This window comes from Amphiprion ocellaris, chromosome 8 (assembly GCF_022539595.1).
Source record: "Amphiprion ocellaris isolate individual 3 ecotype Okinawa chromosome 8, ASM2253959v1, whole genome shotgun sequence".
NCBI lineage: Eukaryota > Metazoa > Chordata > Actinopteri > Pomacentridae > Amphiprion > Amphiprion ocellaris.
Genome location: NC_072773.1, coordinates 21,728,302 through 21,749,676, shown reverse-complemented (window position 1 = coordinate 21,749,676; position 21,375 = coordinate 21,728,302). Strand labels below are relative to the sequence as shown.

The window sequence follows — 21,375 nt, the reverse complement described above, 5'->3', positions numbered from 1 at the left end:
ACGTCCTCACCCCAGCTCGTGACGCAGCCCGGCTCTTCCTCCTGGGCGTCTTCCTCCCCTGGGCTGTTCCGGATGAGACGTCTCCCTCCCTCCGCCCCTCTGATCCTCTTATCAGCGAGTAAGCGGCCAAGATGGATGTTGTAAACCAGGTAAGGCTTTGAGGGGGCAAATTGTCTCTTTCATTATTATTTGTACGAGCAGCGGATGTTTTAATTTACTGCGATTCATTTTATTGTGTCGAGCGCCGTCATTATAATGAGATTGTAATATTTTTTTTGCTAGAAATCCGCCGACCTTAGTGGATTTTACGCAGGGCTCTCGAGCTCTTGGAGTCGAAATCGTACGAATTTATGCGTTTGTGTAAAAATCAAATAAAAATAACAATTTTAAAAATGCAGCTTGGTGAAGGCACGACTGAGCGCCATGTAACTGGACATTTTTTTTTTCCTCACTACTGATGCTGCTGCAGTCGATGTGAGAGCGCGGCCCGCTGGCGGTCCAGAAATGTGTAGGATGTCCACAGACTGCTGCAGCAATGACATTTAGCCAAGCAAAGGAGACGATGTTATTCCACCTATTATCTCCAGAGATCTAATTGATTCACGTCGTTCACGTCTCAATTAGGCCGCTGTTGCTACGATAACAAAGGCGGGTTCGTTTCCAAAAGGGGGCCTCGGTGTTTGCAGATAGCCGCAGTAAAGGGCCGATCTGAGGACGGTCTCCTGCATCTCCGTGGCCACGAACAGCTTCGTCTCCACACGGAGCTGAATGCTCAGTGACAAAAGCCATCCGAGGCTCTTTTTTTCCCCCCCTAGTCAAATGAGCTTCGGTGAGGGGCAGGAATTCTGTCAGTACATGCGTCATCTGCTTAATATGGATGTTTGGCATCCACAGATGTGCGGAAACAACGAGGATGAAAGTGAACCAGCATCACTGGCGCTGATTCCTGTGCGGCCATTTATTGATGCACGCAGGGACACGCCGCCTTCTTTGCGGTGCCGCATTCACCTGCGCACAAACCTCCTCTTTGCCTCGACAAGTCGAGAGAGAGAGAGAGAGTCGGGAGGAAATAATTTTAATAATAGTGATAATCGCAGGATTCTCTCATCAATAAATAAAATGAGCGCTGTGGAGTGTGCAGCAGCAGGGAAACAGTTAATCAGCTTTGACTAATTGTAATGCTGGAAGGAGCTCGCAGTCACACACACACGCACATGCACACGCACACACCAGAGCATTTGAAGTCAGTATCAAAAAATACTATTCTGCTCTACTACAGCAGCCCATAAGTGCACAAAGACACGAGCCGAGGCAGTTTTCCTCCCTTTATTCACTGGCAGATTGTTGCCATATAACAAACACCTGCAGGTGCCAGCAGTAGAGCAGCTCAGCCTGTGGGCCATGAGGCTGAGCTAATTTGGTTTTATGTTTTTAATCAGCATCATCATATCATCACGCCTGGTCCACTGAGAGGCTCTGAGTTCACACAGTGAGAGCTAAAAGCCAGTGTGAAAATGCTAAAAAACTGCTGTTTCTGATTTGTTGTGTTGGCAGCTGGTGGCCCAAGGGCAGTTCACGATACTCAAGCAACCTTTGGGATTCATAAAAGCTCTACAATGGGTAAGTCTGCTATTTTACTCTTAAATAGGTGTCTGTTTTAAATCAGTTTCACTGAATTTTTTTCATAAAATTTTATTCTTACAAATGAAAATTTCCAAGCTCAGATGGTTATTCTTCTGTATATAAATATATGTCTGTATATATATGTATTTTATTGTCAGACGTATGACCTTCTATGTTGCAGAGGTCATAAAGCTGCTAGTGCTTAATAATGGATACACTCTTAGAGGAAAAGGCTCACAGTTGAATCCTCTCTCGGGAGGGTTCAATGTCAGATATCCTTATTTATCTTTTCACTAGTCACTCTTCTTTAAGTTGCTGTTTTTAAATAATAGTAATAATAGCAGATGTTTATCACCGAGGAGCCTCTGATGGTTCTGGGGATTGAGGCCCAGCAGCCTGAGCAGGAGACACCAGCAGGATGTATTACATCATGGTGGTAGTAGCACTGTGTCAGTCCACTGAGGAATATAATGACAATTTGTTAAATTCTCCTCGGAGGACACGACCTCTGCATGCTAGTGCCGTGTAGTATGTTCTTTTTTTAATAGTATTATTCTAATGAGCAGTCTTTCCCACAAGATGATAAAGCAGCAAAGCTTTTCATTTATTACACTGTAAAAAAAAAATCTAATTTATTTTACGATTTTTTCTTTATTTTTACAAATTCTTTTGCATTTTTTGAAATACAGAGATTTTTATAAAGGTTTTTATGTAGAAATTGACATTTCCCAAAAATGTAAGCATCATGTTTGTAATTTTTTTATAAATATTTGATTAACAACATTGTTAATTTTATGAAATTTATGCACAGATGTGCTATTTATAGATCTGTCAAATACTGCATCTTTATGGAAGGTAACATGTAAAAACTCGACATGATCCAAAATTAATGGTAGCATTCTTGCAATCTGAAATCACATAACGAATTTGCCAACAGTGTTTTAATATACTTTTTTACAAGATTTGTTGCATGAAAGTACCTAGTAAAAGCTGACTAATCATGGCACTTTTGAAGCCTGATTATTTGCATTATAATGTTATTCAACCATACTTTTAGATAACTGAAGTGTTTATGCACTTGTAAATATAAGATTAAATGAAGAATAACCATTAAAAAGTCAAAAAAATACACATCATGTACGATTAAGACTAGAAACAGTGTTTAAATCATGGAGAATTACTTTATTTTACTGAGAAGGTTATTTTCCATTTTTTAGTAGTATTTTTGGTGGCCAAGCTTCACTATTTTTTGCAGATTTGGTTTTACAGTGTAGTTTTTTAGTTTGTTTTTCTTTTACCTTTATTTAACCAGACTGAGATTAGAGATCTCTTTTCCAAGGTAATTGCAGAGAGGATCATCATTCTATAAGTAGAACGACTGAATATTTTCATTTAGCTCAAGGACTGTAACATTTCTGTGTCTATAGCTTAAAGTTGTTCTGTTTAGGGGAGAAAATGACCCATATTCCACATAGTCAAAAATCTGACCAATAACAGATTAGCAAGCAGCAACTATGGGAACTATTCTCACAGGGGAATTCATTCTTCAAGCAAAAATGTATATCAGAATCTTAATTTGCTTCTTTTGTTGTCCTTTTTGTAAATTGAGTATCAAAACAAACAATGAGATGACTTCATTAAATTGTGATGAGCTCATTTTCACTATTGCAGCCTGATAGCGAACACAATTCAAAGCGTAAACAGTGAAATAATGAGTACATTTTTGGATAATTATGTACATTTTTTTCAGTTTTTAAGAGATTACGCAGTAAGGTTAAGTCACACAATCTGTGATATTCTTACACAATGTTTGTCCTCCATCAGCAGCAGGATGCTCATAGTGAAGAGGCTGCAGGGTAACAGCGCTGCTGCTCTATCGCTTTTATTCTGTCTACAGCTGGGACATTACAGTGGTGGGAGTAGAGGTACTAATTACCCATGTAAGCCCTGCAGCTAAACATAAACAACGACCTGATGTTGGGTTATGTTACGTTATGTTATCACCTTTGATACATTTTTGTGCACAAAATGAAAGGCAAGACAGAACATGTAAAGAGTTACATTTAAAAAATATCATGTTATGGAAGCCAGTCAGCATTATTAAATCATTTCTAGAACTACGACAATTAATTGATTAATTGATTGATTGTCAGCACCCAGTTTAGTGAGTGCATCATTTTAGTCATTTTTTAAGTTAACATTTTATTTGTTCTGGTTCAAAAGATGCATTAATTTAATGCTTTTCTTTTTCATACATGACAGTAAACTAAAAATGTTTAGACATCTGACCAGATTTTGGAATGAAACAATATATAAGAGGAGGTCACCTTAGGTTGAGAAATACCATAATGAGTATTTTTCACTATTTTTTGATAACTGTTCAATCACTTAATAACAAAATTGGCGAAGTCATTGCATTTTAGCTGGAGGCCGATTAATTTCAATCAGAATCATTTTTATTGCCAAATAGGTTTTCATATCAGAGGAATTTGACGGGTGCATAACAGCAGACCTTGACAGGTAGAACATTTTTAAGAAGGATTCAAAGATTTTAAAAGAAACCAAGTGTTGCAAGTCAATAAACAAGGAGTGTAGCAAATATAAATATTCATGATGTGCAGGAATGTGGAAATGTGCAAATTATTTGCCTCAGAATGTGCTAATTTACATAAAATATAGTGTAAATTAGCTCCATGTTGATGGTAACGGATCGTTAAATATATGCATAAAATCCATATATGGTTTTACCAATGAAAACTGAGAATTCTTTTGGTAAATTTGTCCAAATTAGGGTTTAAACAATTAACTAAATGATAAGTCAGCAACTATAGCAATCATTTTGATAAGTGGATTATCCCTTAAGCAGGTTTTAATTAGCACTTTGTTGCTGATAATCGATCATTAAATATTTGCATGCAGTGATTTTTGGGAGGGAGTGAACAGATGGAATTGGGCAGAGGGTGCCCCTCCTGTTTGTGCATCCCATAATTCCCTGCTTCTCAGCCTCACGTAACGCAACCCAGATGTTGACAGAGTTCCACACTGTAATGGGCTCTGCAGAAATGCTGGGGAACAGTCAGAGGCATGAGTGTACTGCATGACTCTGTAGTCCTTCCCTGGAGCTGTGTGAGTGTGCCAACACCTCATCACTGCCTGCCTGGGTCACTGCAAGCCAACCACCAATCAGGAGCCCCGCTCAGGAGGCCAGGGCCCATGAATCATCTGTCAGAGGGCCTGCGTGCCTCAGTGTCAGGCCAGAGGAGGAGCTGCTGGAGCTGCTGCTGTTTCTGGATTAATATGGGCATGCATTAGCAGCAACACACTGTTTTTAGGAGGGCAGAGAGGAGCCAGAACTCGCAGTTTTGCAGATTCTAGAGCAGAAAAAGATGCTTGTGTAGAAAAGAATCAAACCTTTTCATGCTTTAACAGAGCACAGTACATAGAGCGAGCAGTTTGTCTTCATTCTCACATATTCGAACTGAGCAGATGAGAGTGTTTGGAAATGGACCAGTTTAAATATGTGGGCTGGGAATGTGCGATCTTGCGCAAGCTTCTGAGCACCATTTTGGTTCCATGTGTGAGATTAAAACAGTGTACTGTATGTGTGAGTCATGTAGCTTGGCCCACCTCCCCAACCCCACCCTCCGCTTGTCTCTGGGGAACAGTGCTGACAAAGCCCAGATTTGATGGATGTTGGGAGACATTGAGTTCCCAAATACAGCTGATGTGGAGCGCAGCCGCACAGCCAGCCTCCTGCCTCGCTGCTGCTACAGGACGCTGCTGCTGTGTTGGATTTAATCTGCATTCGAATTTCTGTTCTGACTCATTCTCAGCGAGCATAAAAAGGCTGTTTGTGAGAACATGAAGTAGCAGTCTTATTCACTTTGGCGTAGCCCCTAATGTGTAATAAAGGTTGTTGGTTTTGTTGTAGCTCAGGGGGCTTTTTGTGGTTCTGACACTCTGTGTGGTTATTACTCCAGGGCCTCTGGTGAAGACTTACACAGCTTGTGTTTATTTCTGTGCTTTTGTGCTTTGGGCATGTTTATATATATATGTATGGTTTTTTTTCCTGTACGTCTATTACATAAACAGTACAGCAGCTATAAGAGAGGTTCCACCCTTATCACAGATGTGTGGTGCACATTCTTTAACACCTGACAGCATCTTTCCTTGTTGGCAATGTTATTTTGTTTCCGCTTAGAAACATGAAGTTTTAGTTTCACAGGATAGCCTCAAAATTCCGGCATCGATCAGGCTAACTGTTGGTATATTCATTGATTTGTGGATCGGTTTTTACTGAGAGACAAAGAGACAGATCGTTTGACTGTGAATCTTCTCAGCACAGAAGAGCTGACAAGCATCCAGCATACCAGGAGGGCTAGAGACCAGCCTCTGCCTCCTCGCTGTGTGATGCTGCCAGTCGTGTTACCATGGCATCTAACACTCAGCGTGCCACCATTTCTCTTCTCAGCCTGCCTGTCCCACTCCTCTTCTCCTTCCACTCATCTATCGGCATAAAAGTACAGCTCTTAATTGTGCTTCGGGGGGCCTACCATTTACATTCCAAATGCTGATTTTTATCCAGGCTAGTGGTGCTGCTGTAGCCATTGCAGTGCCACTCGGTCTGTTGCTTTGGTTCCGACTCATATATCTCAAGAAATATCAGAGGGATCAATATTGAATTGTACACATTGTGGGAAGCTGGTAACACTAGGTGGTGATTCCGTGACTTTTCCTCCATAAGGTTGACATTTATGGTCTTAACATTTAGCGTCGACCTTCATGCGTCCCCCATGATGAACTGTAATAACTTTGGTCGTCCCCTTACTTGTCATATTAATTTGTTAAGCATTTTGCGTAATGGCCAAACTAATGAGACTCCCACACGTTCTCCTCTGTGTTTAGTTGTATTTAGCAAATGTTAGCATGCTGACATACTAAACTAAAATGCTGAACATGGTAAACATTATACCTGCTGACATTAGCATTTAGCTCATAGAGCTGCTGTGCCTAAATACAGTCGTACGGAGCTGCTAGTGTGGCTATAGACTCTCAGTGGTGTCTCTTTACGTCCGTGTCTTGTTATGTTTGTATACGCAGACTTGACAGCACTAATGATCGTGTATTTTGCACTTATTTTCCATGCTTTTTATGTCACGATACAGTAAGGATGACCAAAAAGCTACATTTTCATCCGGCAGTAAAACTAATTAAGAATGTATGCAACATTGCATACATATATATTTAACTACACTATTTAAAAAATTTAAATTCTGTTTAAAAAAAAAGAAAAGTAAATGATGAAAGCTGGAAGCGGTGGTGCCAGAAACAATACAGTAAAAAATGGTGAAATAGTTTAACATTCAAAAACTTTAAAAACAACAGGACACAGAATATATCTATTAAATAATTCTATTTTTAGTTGATTTGACTACAGTAAATTAAAAGGTGTAATTTTATGGTGACATTGTAAAAGAGTGAATTTTTTTGTAAAAAATATAGACAGTTTAAGTTCTATCTATAACTGAACAAAACAGGAAAACCATCTGTAAAATAATAGTTGAAAAAATTATTTACCACATTTTAATGCTTAATATACATTTAAAAAAACAGCAATTACCTGTAAAATAATCATATTTTTTTGCAGATATGAATACAGTAAAAGAAAAGAAGAAGAATTTTTACCCCCAAAAATGACTGCTACTTGTAAAAATACATATTTTTAGTGTGGATATTATTTACATTTTTGACCTGTTTTTTTTTTTTGCCTTTAGGGTAAAAATTCAATTGAAAACATGTTCTGTGACTTTACTAGATATTATCTATAATAAAGGAAAAAAATAAGGAAAAATCTGTAAAATAACAGTAAATTGTTCAAAGGATCATAGTATAAGAAACATCCATCCTTTTCTTCTACATGTAAGCATAGCAAAGCACCATTTTCTATTCATCGTATCAGTTTGATTGAGTTTTGCATGTGCTACTCTGTAAATAATGACGCTTGTTGTACCTGGAGAATCCAAAGAGAGTTTTTATTTTCTCCAAAATATCTCAGAAGAAAAAGAAGACTGAAGGCCACGTGTTGTTGGCCTTCATATCGATCCAGTTCAAATCTCTGAGGGACATTGGAAGAATACGAATGGGAGCACTAAAACCTTGAAGAGTCTAAATATTAAAAGCAGTTAGTGCCATAAGGCAGTTATACCAAACAGGATGTGCTGGATGGTGTATATTTATAGAAAAACATACAGCTCACTGCTCACTATGTTAAGGACTGTGCTTACACTGCAGTTGCTGTACATGCTGTAGATATTGATTAATTGCACGGCTGCTGCGGCATTTGATGCTGTTATTCTTGGGGTTTGGTGTTTAAACTGCAAACACAACATAAAACACACTTTATATATAATCTTATTGATTTAAATGTTGATTTGTTATCTTCGATAATACTCTGACAAGTGCTAAGACTACCTTGACTGAAAATGTAACCAAAATGGCCTCTCTTTAAGGTGAATTTAGAGTGTGCGGATATTGTTTGGGTTCTAGGATTAAAATTCAATAATTGATGGTGGATTTTTGCTCTGCTGCTCCACTACAGTTAGCAAACATTTATACTTTTCTGTAAATCTGTAGTTGTTAATCATTATCTCATCTCCCCTTTCACATATAATGCAGCCTCTTTTGTCATATCTACAGTGATTTGCATTGATAGGTAAAGCCTGTTAATTAGCCTTTTACAAACAACAGGGGCAGAAGGTGTTTGAGATGCTGAGAGAGGACACTAGAAAATAAAAAAAACACCCCTGCAGGAACAAAGGAGGATGAGTAAAGTGACCACAATGAGGCTCGATTTAGGCAGCTGCTGAGCGTAAATCCAACGAACGAGCCTCCTGCTCACATTAGCTCAAAGATTACTGTAAATAGTTTAGTGTGTTGATGCCTGCAGCAGGTAGACAGTACTACAGGGTTGCAGCTAAGAGAGAAGTGACGTGTCTGTGTGTGTAGGTGTGTGTACGTGTGTGCATACGAGATCACGTGTGGGGGTGTTGCTGTGTGCGTCTGCGTGTGTTGTGGCTGCTTTACAGTAGCTTGTAGTTGCGTATTTGGTGACAGATGGTAGAGCACCTCAGTCAGATTAATAGCTGGATTTTCCATCCAATCGGATCTGGCCTGCAGTGCCGGGAGGGTGTGGTAAAAATAGTCTGACTTGTCTAATCTGCTGTGTGTGTGTGTGTGTGTGTGTGTGTGTGTGTGTGTATGAGAGAGAGAGTGTGTGTGTGCGTTCATCTCCATACATGTCTGTTCATGCCTGCAGCAGAGTGCATCTGAAGCACTAAACAGGCAATCTCTGAACAACTGCACACAAAAGAAATAAAATAAAGCAAATACAGGGGAAGCAACAACCGCCTAAAAATGTGCCGGTTACCATGGCAACAGGTGCAGCCCTTGCTGTGTAACCTGGTGATAACGCTGCATTGATTTGCACTCTGTGTGAATTTATCAGCAGCTCGCCGTGATTGGTGGATCTCGATCGGTCTGCTGGAGACGTTGCAGGTGGTGAAGCGCAGTCTGCAGCGTTCAGCTTTCGTCTGGAGAGTTTTGTTTATGTGGTTGTACCACACAGCTGAAGTACAACCACGATATGTGACTGTGATCAGACTGACATGGAGGAATTATGTGTGACATAAATACACCAATTCATGCATTTTCTGTTTTTCATAATTTGTCCAAGAGGAGTTAAAGGCTACTTAGATGAGTTCTCATATTCTGTGTGGTTTTTCTCCTTTCTCCCGCAGATCTTTGCAATCTTTGCCTTCTCAACATGCGGCAGTTACTCTGGCATGTTCAAGATGAGCGTGGAGTGTAAAAACCGGTCGGACAGTGACCTAGGCATCGAAGTAGAATTTGAATATCCGTTCAGGTATGTATTATGTTGTTGCTGTCTCCAATGTTGTAGAAAGGAGAAAGAAATTGTAAAACTGTACACAAACTTGAAATGTACATGAATCAAAATTAATCACTTGGGCATTAGTTTTATGCCAAGTAGTACACACTGTGTATGTAGTTATATCAGCAAAATGTGATTTGGAAGTTGGCTTTTAAACATTTAATTGGTTCTAGCACCCTATCATATCAGTGCATGAAGGTGGCAGTGATCTTCACAACATTTATATGAATTGTATAATTATAGGAAGTTTGTCCCTGAATTGTAAAATATATATACTTGATGAATTAAATTAGCGTGTTTACATTCCTAATTTATGCAGCCATTAGCTTGGTTAAAAGACTCATTAGCCTGGAGACTACTAAAGTAATAGGATGTACAAAAATTGGTTTAACATTTTGAAAATTGCTTTTTTTAAAGTTACATAAGATCATTTATATGACTGTCAAATCTGTTAATTAAAAATGAAGCTTAAATATGAAATCGTTTAGCTTAACATATAGACTGGAAATGGCTAACTTGGCTCAAACAATCAACAAGAACCTACTAAAGTGTAAAAAAATGCAAATTGAGGTTAATCAGTGTTTATTTGTAGAACTTTAAGGCTACTGAGAGTTTTTAATTTTTTTAAGATCTGTAAAGAGTTGTTCTGTTTTTGCCATTTCCGGTATTTATGCTAAGCCAACCTAACATCTCCTGGATGTTGCTACGTATTCACCCAACAACCATGATTAGAGAGTCTTCCTATCTAACTTTAAGAAAAAAGTCCCAAAATGTTGTTTTAAAATATTGTGGTGTTCTCATTTTTATTTAATTGAAATCCCCAGGCAAATGCACAAATTATAATTGAAATTCTCAGTTAATTTTTTATTCTGAAGGGGCATTATCAACACTTGTTCAACAACCAAATGAATGAATAAATAAACCGACATGCAATTAGAGCAATAAAATGTGTATACAAAGTGTGTCATAAACCTGCCCCATATAAACGATTGTGAATACCTCGGCACGGGTAAGGCCGGATGGAAATCTGTTTGAAGCAGAAGGAGCATTCTGCCAGACCAAATGAAATATGAGCTAACAGATTCACCTGATTCCCAAACTAAAAAAAATGTTAATATTTAAAATAAGCATAATACAAATTGTCTCCCTTTGGAATTAAATGAAAAGGGCAGTTCACCTACAATAAAAATCTGACAGAGCTTTGGCAGTTTCTTAAAGAAGAATGGGGTAAAATTACAATTTCCAGATGTTCCTATTCACACCAGCTCAATGCTGTATTTTTGGCTAAAGGTGCATCTACTAAAAAGTGACTAGTAGGCGGTGAATACATACGTAATCTTTTATTTTACATTGAACATTTTTAAATCATTGGCATTAAAGAAATCAGTTTTCACTTTGACATGAAAGAGTCTTTTTTGGGGTAAATTCTTGTCAAAACATGCCAAATTAAACTGATCACGATTCAGCATTAAAAAAGTGCTAAAAAGGAAAACTTTCAAGGGGGTGAATCTTTTTATAGGCACTGCAGCACTACATACTTACCACTGTTACCCCCTTCATGATATCGCAGCATGTTTCACATATACAACTGTATCACCATCTGCCATACTTTCTCAGCTCTTCTTACACTTTTTCATCGCTGTCTCTCTGTTTCTCCCTCTTTGTGTTGCCCTCTTCAGGCTTCATCAGGTTTACTTTGATGCTCCAACCTGTAAGGGAGGGAACCGTGAACGTCTATTCCTGGTCGGAGACTACTCCTCTTCAGCTGAGTTCTTTGTCACCATCGGTGTCTTTTCCTTCCTCTACTCCATGGCAGCCCTCTCTGTATACTGTTTCATCCTGGAGAAGTACCGTGAAAACAACAAGGGAGCCCAGACTGTGAGTTTTCTTGGCACACATAGAACCTACAACTACTTTTATGATTGATATTTAGCAGTGGTTGGTTGTAATAATGATTACATTGTGTTGCTGATCCCCAGGACTTTGTTGTGACGGCGGTATTTGCCTTCATGTGGCTGGTGTCTTCATGTGCTTGGGCTAAAGGCCTGTCAGATGTGAAAACAGCCACTGATCCAGAGAGGGTCATCACTCTCATCGCAGCCTGTGACGAACCAGAAAATCGCTGCCGTGAGGTCTATGATCCCAAGGTCTCTGGCCTCAACACCTCCGTGGTAGGTCCCAAATGCTTCCCTGAACTAAACGATATGATGAGTTTATCTGAGAAAAGTAGCAGTAAATAACTACAAGAACTAATGTTTATCTCCTTTCTGCTCCACAGGCTTTTGGCTTCATCAACCTGATCCTGTGGGTAGGAAACCTGTGGTTTGTCTTCAAGGAGACCGGCTGGATGGCTGCCTTCGCTGGAACATACGTCCCATCGCAGGAGAAGCAGCCCGCCCCTGATTCCTTCGGCCAGGGAGGCTACGGACAGCAGGACCCCTACGCCGGCTCCCAGGGAGGCTACCAGCCCGATTACGGCCAGCAGGGAGGCTACAACGAGGATGGAGGCTACAGCCAGGGCTATGAGCAGCAGCCCACCTCCTATTCTAATCAAATGTGAGCCCGCCCAGCCAAAGCGGGATGGTGAGTGTTAACATGAGCAGAACACATGGACAAGACTGAATAGTATGCAGATCTTGGAGGCCATTACCTAACGTGAGCTTCAATTTGAACAAAAAGTTAAGAGTTGAATGTATAATGACAGTTTTTATTATTCAGTCTAACTAATGGCAAAGTTTTGGTCCTTGGTTTCCTTTTACATGCTGCCTCTTGGGCACATGATCAGCAAGTGTGAGTTGAGAGTATAACTGTCATGCAAATGACTTGTGCTCTTCAGTGATATTAAAATATTTTAAGATTTTCTAAAACTTTAGTGCTCAAAACCTAAATATATCCTGATCAGCACTGACATATTAATAAACAAAGACAATAATTTCACCTAGAGATATTAGACCAAAAAAATGACATTTTCATTGTCAAAAGATCTTTTACATCCATTTTGAAGGGGAAAAAAATCTGGTTTTACCCTAGTTGTCTTTCTTTTTCAGTTTATAATTCATAAAGTCTGTACCTTACTATGCTAAGCACTGTGAGATGATGATGTGAATCTGCGCTATATGAATCAAATTGAATTGAATTGAATTTAATCTTTTTGATATTTCATACACCAAAAATCCAAAAAGTAATAAGTAGATTAATAAATAATAGAAATAATAATTTGCTGCAGCCCTACTACCAGAGTCTCTGTCATCTCAGCTGGAAATTCTGATGCTGCATTTAGGAAGCATAAGATAAATGTGACTTTAAGCACCAGAAAAACAGCAGCGTGGCTGTAATTGTTCCTGCTGTCCAAACAGGATAGGAAGAGATCGAATCTAATGTGATTACAATGTAGGGGAATCTAGAGGACAAAGTCAGAGGATTTACCAGTCTGAGCTTGCCAAACACATTGGGTATCTTCCAAAGTTACGGACATTTTGATACAATATTCCCTCTTTTGTGTCACTATCTGTGGAATTACTGCCTGAAATAATGCAAAAGAGACTTTGTACCAAAAAGACTGTGGAGGAAACTCACGTATTGCACCAGCTGGACCTACAGCAACTATAATTAATATTTATATGTCAATACATTTCTACAGCAATATATCAAATGACAATATAAAAACAATGTGACAATTTTCACTCCCAGTCATGAACCTTCAAAGTCTGTAACTCCACTAAGCTTTACTGAGTTTTATAGAGAAACTCAGACCATTGTTAATTTCACTACTTTGTTGCACAGCCATTGCTCTCATAATGCAGTTTTCAGCAAAAACACTAAAAAGCTACTGTATATAACCTGATTAGACACACAATTATTGTCTCCCTGGGAACACAGTGAAGCATTCAGCAGCTGAAGAACCAAATGTTTTGCTCAGCAGTCAGTGGAGACTGAAAAAAAGTAAAAAGAGAGAGAATGTTGGACACACATTATAACCTGCAGGTGACTACAAAAGAATGATAATGTTTTCTTTCTCTATCTGCAGGATTTGAAATTAACTGTTTGCGTAAAATAACAGCAGCTTAATTGCTTAATATGTCCAGATTGTGTTTGCAACTTGTTCTTTCTGCCACAAAATCTAGAATATGAGGACAGAATGCACAGCAATATGGCAGTTATCTGTCAATTACAAGATAGCCTCACCTTAAAACATACCCTGTATTAGAGTCCATTTCACTCTAAATGGAACCATAATTTTCTAAATTAGCATTCAGCTTTATGGGAGGACATTTCAAACAAGTGATAGAAACCATAAAATCATTAGAAACGAATCAACATCATTTTCTTGTAGACCTCTACACAATCTAACTTATTGTTGAAACCAGATGAGTTGCCCCCTGCTGGCTGTTAGAAAGAATGCAGGTTTAAGGCACTTCCATATTGCGCCCCCCCCCCCCCCCCCTTTTTTATATAGATAATCCTTTTCATCCCATATTTACATTTTCCTTACAATCAAGCTCTCATGTGCAATGATAAGTTTTATCTCTAAAAAACGATGACAGTGGTGGTTGTTCAATGAAACAACATGTGTTTGTGTGACAAAGATGAAAGGACTATGACGTAGTTGTGTGATAAGGAGATAGGGGTAGCTGGATAGTGTACATAGCATCTAACTTGCAAAGCAGTTTCTGACACAGCTCCCTGCTAGCTCTTTGATCTCATCCAGCTACAGTATTCTGTGTACTCTCAACAGCTTTACTTGCTCCTTGAGTTCCACTACGCCCCAGAAGTCTTAAAACTACAACAACAGAGCTTTGTAATGTAGTGCTGGGAGGCTGTAGAACACTCTATCTGCCTGCTAAAACCGCACTCCAGCAGTCCTGAAAGATATAGAAATGTCTAGCATCATACTGTATTCACACAACAGAAGCCACTACCTTGTACTGTGGCTTTATTCTGCTCTCTGTATGTACACAATACCTGCAGTTTACTTGAAAATGTATCAGCTATTTACCTTGAATGGCACAAAACAATCTTTCAAAGTTAGAAGAGTTTTGATTATTATTAGGGTGTATAACAGGAAAACGTGGATGTTACAAACTTCCATGGACCAATCAGACTTTTGCAACACTGGAATCAATATTTGGTGAAGATATTTATATATATGTAGTTATGTTATTGGCTGCTGCCGTTCATTGCAGCACTGTATTAAAGCGACCAACATAATGCTACTCACATTGCATGTATGCTAAGGACAGATGTCTGTAAAATGTTCCTTATAATTTTGAGAAAAAGCAAAAATTTAAGCCTCGCGGTCCGCTTTGTAATTGTTTTTCTTGTACAATATTTTCCTCTTGTGCAGATGGATATTCTGATAAACAAATCTTAAAGTATTTCGGCGTTGAATATATAAGCTCCAGGGCACATAATATTTACTTTATAGTACAGTGTTTTTTCTTACCTGATATTCAGTTTAGTTTAGCTTATTAACTTTAAATAGCTGAAGTAAAATATTCCAAGATACTTCTTACCTACAGCATAGTCTGGGATTATCAATTGACCCTGTGCAGTATGGTGGCAGGAATGATGGATCTACCAACAAAACCCACACTTGGGGAATTTAACACTTTAAAACATAACTTGTAAATAAATAAATTGTAAATAAATTGGTGGTAATTTAAAGGCCATTAACATTCAGATCTTTCAGTTTTTGTTCTACTGTCTTTACACACATAGAATTTGACACTGGTATAATTTAACCAAACAATATATTACATAAACGTTGTGATATACATTGTCATTTTCATTTCTTGGAGTTACTATGATTAAATAGTCAGCCAGTGTCCGTATCATCTTTTAATCCCATATTTTAATCCCACGTTATTTTAAGCCATGAACCCTTTTCACATATGAGATGCGTAACGTTGCTGTTTCATCAAACAGTTAAAGTGACGGCATTCTATCATTCAGACACACGGCAATACTGTGTTAATGTTCCCTGCAGCTTCGTTCACACATATCTACCACAGTGACAGAGAGAGCGTGTGATATTTGTCATACATGCAAGATTGAACAGTAAATCAAGAGATGTGTAATAGATAGCATTACACTTATAAACAAAATACTAAATCTAAACTAAGAGCAGCTTATCAAACTGTCAAATAATTATTAGCCTAGTATATTTGTGATTACCTAAACACTAAAAATTCTGTCACTGTGTGATAATAATCTAACTAGCGCTTAACGACAGTAAAAAAAAAAAAATATTCCGACAACTGTGAGGACTCAACCTGAGGAATGCCACTATGTAACAAAGGATTTAACTATAGTTTATGTAGCGTGACTCTGTGTCTGATGTGACTAGAAGTACACAGTGTGACCTGCTGTTGGATCCTGACCAAGCCTGTCTCTATGTCAGGGATTATTTATAATCAAAAGCAACTAATGAAGTTCCTGCTGCTGTCTGATGCTGCAGTTATTTAATAAACTCAGAGGAAAGACTCCTATGTACAGCTGGAAACCGCAAACTAAACTTCAGCCCCTGTTAGTGTTTTGTTAAAACCCAGATTACATGTAGTATTGGTGAGTCTCTTTCATCCGACCTGTTACACAATCCTACGTTGCAGTTGACAACAGATGTGAAACTGAAGAGCAAAGTGAATGAGAAAGGTGTGTTGTTTAATTCTAGCACATGAACTTTTTCTTTTGCAGTCTATGTGATATTTTTGACCAGTATTGGTGCTGAAATGTCAAAAAAATCCTTCCTCAAATCACTTCCCACCACTCAAAATATGCTGGCTGTGTGTGTAAGATTGTGTAATATTCTGAAAAAGGTACCAGGGTGCAGACATGGAAGCATTCAGAGGCCATCGGACTAACAAAAAAGAGTGCATGTCTGAAAAGCTCTTGAATTGTGTTTAAATATGCAACATGTGATTCTTCTGACACTACATTTGCTGTATATTTAACACTTTCCTTCATTCTCTCTCCTGTTTCTGTGTCTTTCTCCTCTTCCTAGGGAGATCTTGTGATTTCGGAGTGTGGCTCTCGACCACCACCTGCATTTCCACACTCCTCTGTTTGTCTGTTTGTGTATCTGTGAGTTGACAGGCGGCGGGAGGGAGGCATGGAGGGCAGACATTGGCGGGGCTGGGGAGGGGATCACCACCGGGGAGGCAGGATGTGGGGTGAGGGAGGGAACATGGGTCTTTGCTGTAACATGATGTTTATTCTCGTGATGTATTTAACTGTAGAAGACAACAGAGGATTGTCTGTTTGGTTATACGAGAAAAACTTGAATACAAATACCAAAACATTCGTTGATGAACATTTAAGAGAAATCTTGTGATGGAAAAGACTTACATTTATGGAGAAAAAAATATTGTAGTAATATTTAACTTGGGAGAATGTATTTGTCTGTGCTGTGTAAATATCAACATGCTGATATATATGATTATATGTACACAGTTGAATAATTGTGCACTCCATATTAGTTGTTATACAACAAATGTTGAGCACAGAGTTATTCAATTGCATTTACTTTGGTTCTGTTTAGGAGCTCACATAGTTTAGCCTTTGCCCTTCAGTTCCTTTAAACTATTCATACCACAGTCATGTTTTTAGTTACTCATCTCAGAATCTGAACATCCTTTTTGAATTTTATTTTTTCTATTTGATCAGCATTACTAACAGGATTTAATTTGTGGGGTGAAGGCTGCTGAGAATGAGATGATAAGTGTTGAAAGGAAAACAGAAGAGTATTATCTATATAAAAAGTGAGCAGAGAAAGAGTGATATATAGTAACAGTAGTGGTGACAGTGGGTTGTATGTAGGTTGTTTCAACTTTATGTTTTTATATGTTTTTTCCATCAAATATCACTGTCGAGAGAGGATGAATTGTTGTGATACACTGATGTATAAAAATCAAAAATGCATAGAGATAAGAAAATTAGTGAGCATGGTAGCATCTCATATTTGCTGTGCTGTTTCAGAAACCGCTGTAGTGCTATCAGTGTGTGAATCGGGGCAGTGAACAACCGTTTTAGCAACGTGTGTTTGTTTATTCGTTTGGATTTATGTGATGGCATCAAACTAATTTTGTCGATGAACCTCGTCCTGTTTTTGATCGCCTTCTATGTGGTCCAGAAAGTTGTAAGACAGAGTTATATAGTTTTTTAACTGGTGTTTCTATCACACTGTAATCAGTGACATACATACTCACATTAACATGAACTGTAGGTAAATGAGAACAAAGTCTATTAAATTTTAAAGACCTTGGTCATGCCAATGGTAACTACATATTATTGAGGCAGTCTGAACAATATGTCTCCATATATACGTTTCCTGCATCCTCAAACCTTCTTTATCTCTTCTATTTCTGACGGCAAGCCGATTTACTGCATGCATTATACTTCTTATATCCCAAAGCATCCAGAAACATAATTAAGAGGCTGAGGCTCAAAAGCTGCAGGAAAGTCTTAGACTATACAGTAAATATCCTGGTATGTTTGATCCACCGTAGTGCTTAGTGCATAGCACATACTGCACTGCAGCTCTGCTTTATTCTACTCAAAGCACAAAGTAAGTACTGCAATAATTATTATTACATAGATACATCTTCCTGACTGCCAATTCTCTGTTTGGATATCCGAGATCATGTTTGCCAAATGGTAAAGAGATGTGTCTTGATTGGTAGTTTTGCTTCCACAGTCCTCATCAGAATGAGTTGTTGTCCATCTCCAAGTATATCGGTCCATTGTACAGCTTTTGATTCAGTCATTTTTAAAAAAATCAGGGTTCTTTGATTCAGGCCGTGTAGAAGCACCTGGCTTTCTTTCCTCCTCTAGTACCCCCTAAACTCTGTTTTTTCTCTCTTTCTTTCTCTTTCACTGTAGCTCTTATAAATATGCTGAAACGAAATATACTCTGTTGTTAGTGGTGAATGATGTCTTGTGATACTCTCTACGCCTTTGGATAGTGCTGTGTTTATTGTGTATGATGTATTCATATTAGTATTTATGATAATGATAAGTCAGAGAAAAAAAAATATCCAAGACTCTCCAAAATTCTGGTGTATTCTTATTATATGGGATCCATGTGAAACAAAATGAAATAAACTTGAAATTATTCTGTTGAAGGTTAAAAGGTGTGTTTCTGTTCATAAGAGTTTATTGTCTTTTAATGTACACTGGGTATATTTTTTTTAAAGTTTGTGAATGTTATTATCAGCATTATTAAATACCTGTATCAGAAAATAAAAAAGTAAATGCCACAATTATGCAGAAAAATGTGCTGAAATCTTAAGGTGGTAGCGCTAAATCAGGGTTGGACCATTTAGTGATGGTACATTTTTATTAGTGAGTTCTAAAATGCCATTTGTGATATTTCTGTTACTGCCCTATATTTCCATGTACAGCAGGTAGTTAACACCATTTCAGGCTGTGAGTGAGTTTGCAGGTTAGTGTGACCCTGCAATGCACAACAAAACAGGTTGTGGTTAGACCCAGAGTGGTTTTGATTAAAACGTTTTCTTTCCTCTCCTTAAAAATAGTGCTAGAAAGACTATAATTTAAACAATCGGAGCATATTACTATGGCAAAAAGACCTGCGAGCACAGAAATAGTGACACAATTTTAAGTTTAAGCTTATAAAATAGAACAACGATTATATGCTCCTAAATGTAATACTCCCATGACTTAACCCGTACACACACAGACATACACACCTCTGTTATCACTATGTGGGTTTTTTCAGCTTTCCTGTTACCATGGTTGCGAAAGCAGCCTGTCATACAAAATAAGTTACCTACTACAACTTTACTGTCTATTTAAACTTGTGAACATACAAGGGTGCTTGCTTCAAAACACTCTGGGCCTCACCAAAAACGTCACAGGAGAAAGATTGTTCTTGCATTACTTTTCAACACAGTCTGCTTTAACTTCAGAGCACTTTATCCACCGATGTTCAAACATCGTTCATAGAAGAAGGCCACATGTTGAGCCTTCAGATTCTCCACAACAGCATGCATGACTTTATCGTCACTGAAAATGGTGACTGCACAAGTAGAATCTCAGTTTGGGAAATAGAAGTCAAATAATGTCAGGTATCAGCTGCAATGAAATGCTGTATGAACATGGCTACAAAATGACCTGTGAACAGCAGAACTTTCTTAACTTTGGCTATCTCTGGAAATCTGGAAATCAGAATGTGTGACAGTTTAGACAACGTGAAAGACACTGCATAACATCAATCTCTACGGATGACGTCCAACAATAAAGAACATTGCTTGCTTTACAGAACAAGACTACAAGATTAAACGTTGCGAAAAATAGCTGCAAAGAAGCCTGACGAATAAAGTACATTTGTGTAAATCAGATGGAATCCAAAAGGTTTAGTGTGAACGAGCACAGTGAATGCATAGTGACTGTAAGCACAGAGGTGGGAGTGTGATGATATGGGGCTCCTTGAGTACACAAGGTCTTGGATAATGACATCTTTAGATGGCATCATAAAGGCTTGTGAATAAACCAATACTAGGTGACAAAATGACTCCCAGTCTGCAGAAGCTTGGCAGAAGAAGAATATCTGAGTATGATAATGATCCAAAGCACACTGCCAAAATTACGCAAGAGCTTCTGAACAAGAACAAAGTAAAAACTGTGATCTGGACAAGTGTGTTGCCTGACTTGAATCCAACAGAAGAGAAAGAAGGAACATCACAACCCTTTCGAAAATGTAGTTTCTGAAAAATGGCAGAAGATCTCATCAGAAATTTGTGCAACTCTGGTATCCTCAATGCAGAGGAGGACTGAGTTTTTCATCCAAAATAAAGAAGGACACACAAAGTATCGAAAAAATTGAAGATGAGTCTCAAGAGTGACTTTGCAGCACTGAGATTTCACTCTAAGGTCTATATTTTTAATATAGCAAGACTGCGAGCTAGCAAGAGCTGTCATTTTTTAATTTATAATTCACATTACATAAGAGCAAATAAATTTTAGTCCAACTGTACACACTTAATGTGTTACATGTAGATAGATAGATAGATAGATAGATAGATAGATAGATAGATAGATAGATAGATAGATAGATAGATAGATACTTTATTAATCCCGAGGGAAATTCTATTTAGTTTTTAATCTGACATAACACTTGTAACTGTAGGTGTCACTTAAGAGTACAATATTTCTATCTCATGTGCAATATATTAATACCATGTGCAATACTGTAATTTAAATTGCATTCTCATTTATTTTTACACAGTACTTTATTTACACTGTATTTATTTACAGTGTACTTTTTATACTTCTCTTTTAACATATAGTATTTTTTTTTAGAATTTCTCAGATTTAGATACTATATTTATTTATTTATTTTACTGTCTTGTTGCTGAGTACTGTAACTCCATTCACCATGTCAAATCCCCTGTATGTGCGAGCTCACACACAGGGGACTTTTAAATTCAAGGTTTTTAAAATTCTGATTCCGAGTCGTTGTTTGAAGCACAATATTTCTACACTAACTTCAAGTGGAGTTTTGATTAACGGACAAATCAAACACAAGGGATATGAACACGAAAACATTATTTCATATTATTTAACACTGCATGAATACTTACACTTGTACCTGCTTTTACACATTGTTGTTGAGTATACTCAGTATTAGCCACCAGAGCCGCTCTAACTCCAGGATCGGGGAGTCGGGGGTTTTCCGAGCAGCACCTGAAAGCAGCAGAGAGCCCCCCGGCCCGGCGGTGCCAACTGCTGCTTCCCCCCCCCGGGGAAAGTGAAAGCCAACGCCCCGCTGTCAGCTCCTCCACCCC

General features: G+C 38.2%; 1 protein-coding gene across 1 annotated transcript; it reads left to right on the top strand.

The window, feature by feature from the left end:
- Positions 1 to 57: 57 nt before the first annotated feature.
- sypb (synaptophysin b) lies at positions 58 to 18,698 on the top strand. Its single transcript, XM_023288109.3, has 7 exons — positions 58 to 149; positions 1,555 to 1,620; positions 9,420 to 9,544; positions 11,251 to 11,449; positions 11,551 to 11,742; positions 11,850 to 12,154; positions 16,572 to 18,698. The coding sequence occupies exons 1-6, from the start codon at positions 132 to 134 to the stop codon at positions 12,129 to 12,131; spliced, it is 882 nt and encodes a 293-aa protein (XP_023143877.1). The 5' UTR covers positions 58 to 131; the 3' UTR covers positions 12,132 to 12,154; positions 16,572 to 18,698.
- The last annotated feature ends 2,677 nt before the right edge of the window (positions 18,699 to 21,375 follow it).

Coding starts and splice junctions, on each gene's coding strand:
- sypb (XM_023288109.3), top strand. Junction 9,545..11,250: donor GAATTTGAATATCCGTTCAG/GTATGTATTATG, acceptor TGCCCTCTTCAG/GCTTCATCAGGTTTACTTTG. Junction 11,450..11,550: donor ACAACAAGGGAGCCCAGACT/GTGAGTTTTCTT, acceptor GCTGATCCCCAG/GACTTTGTTGTGACGGCGGT.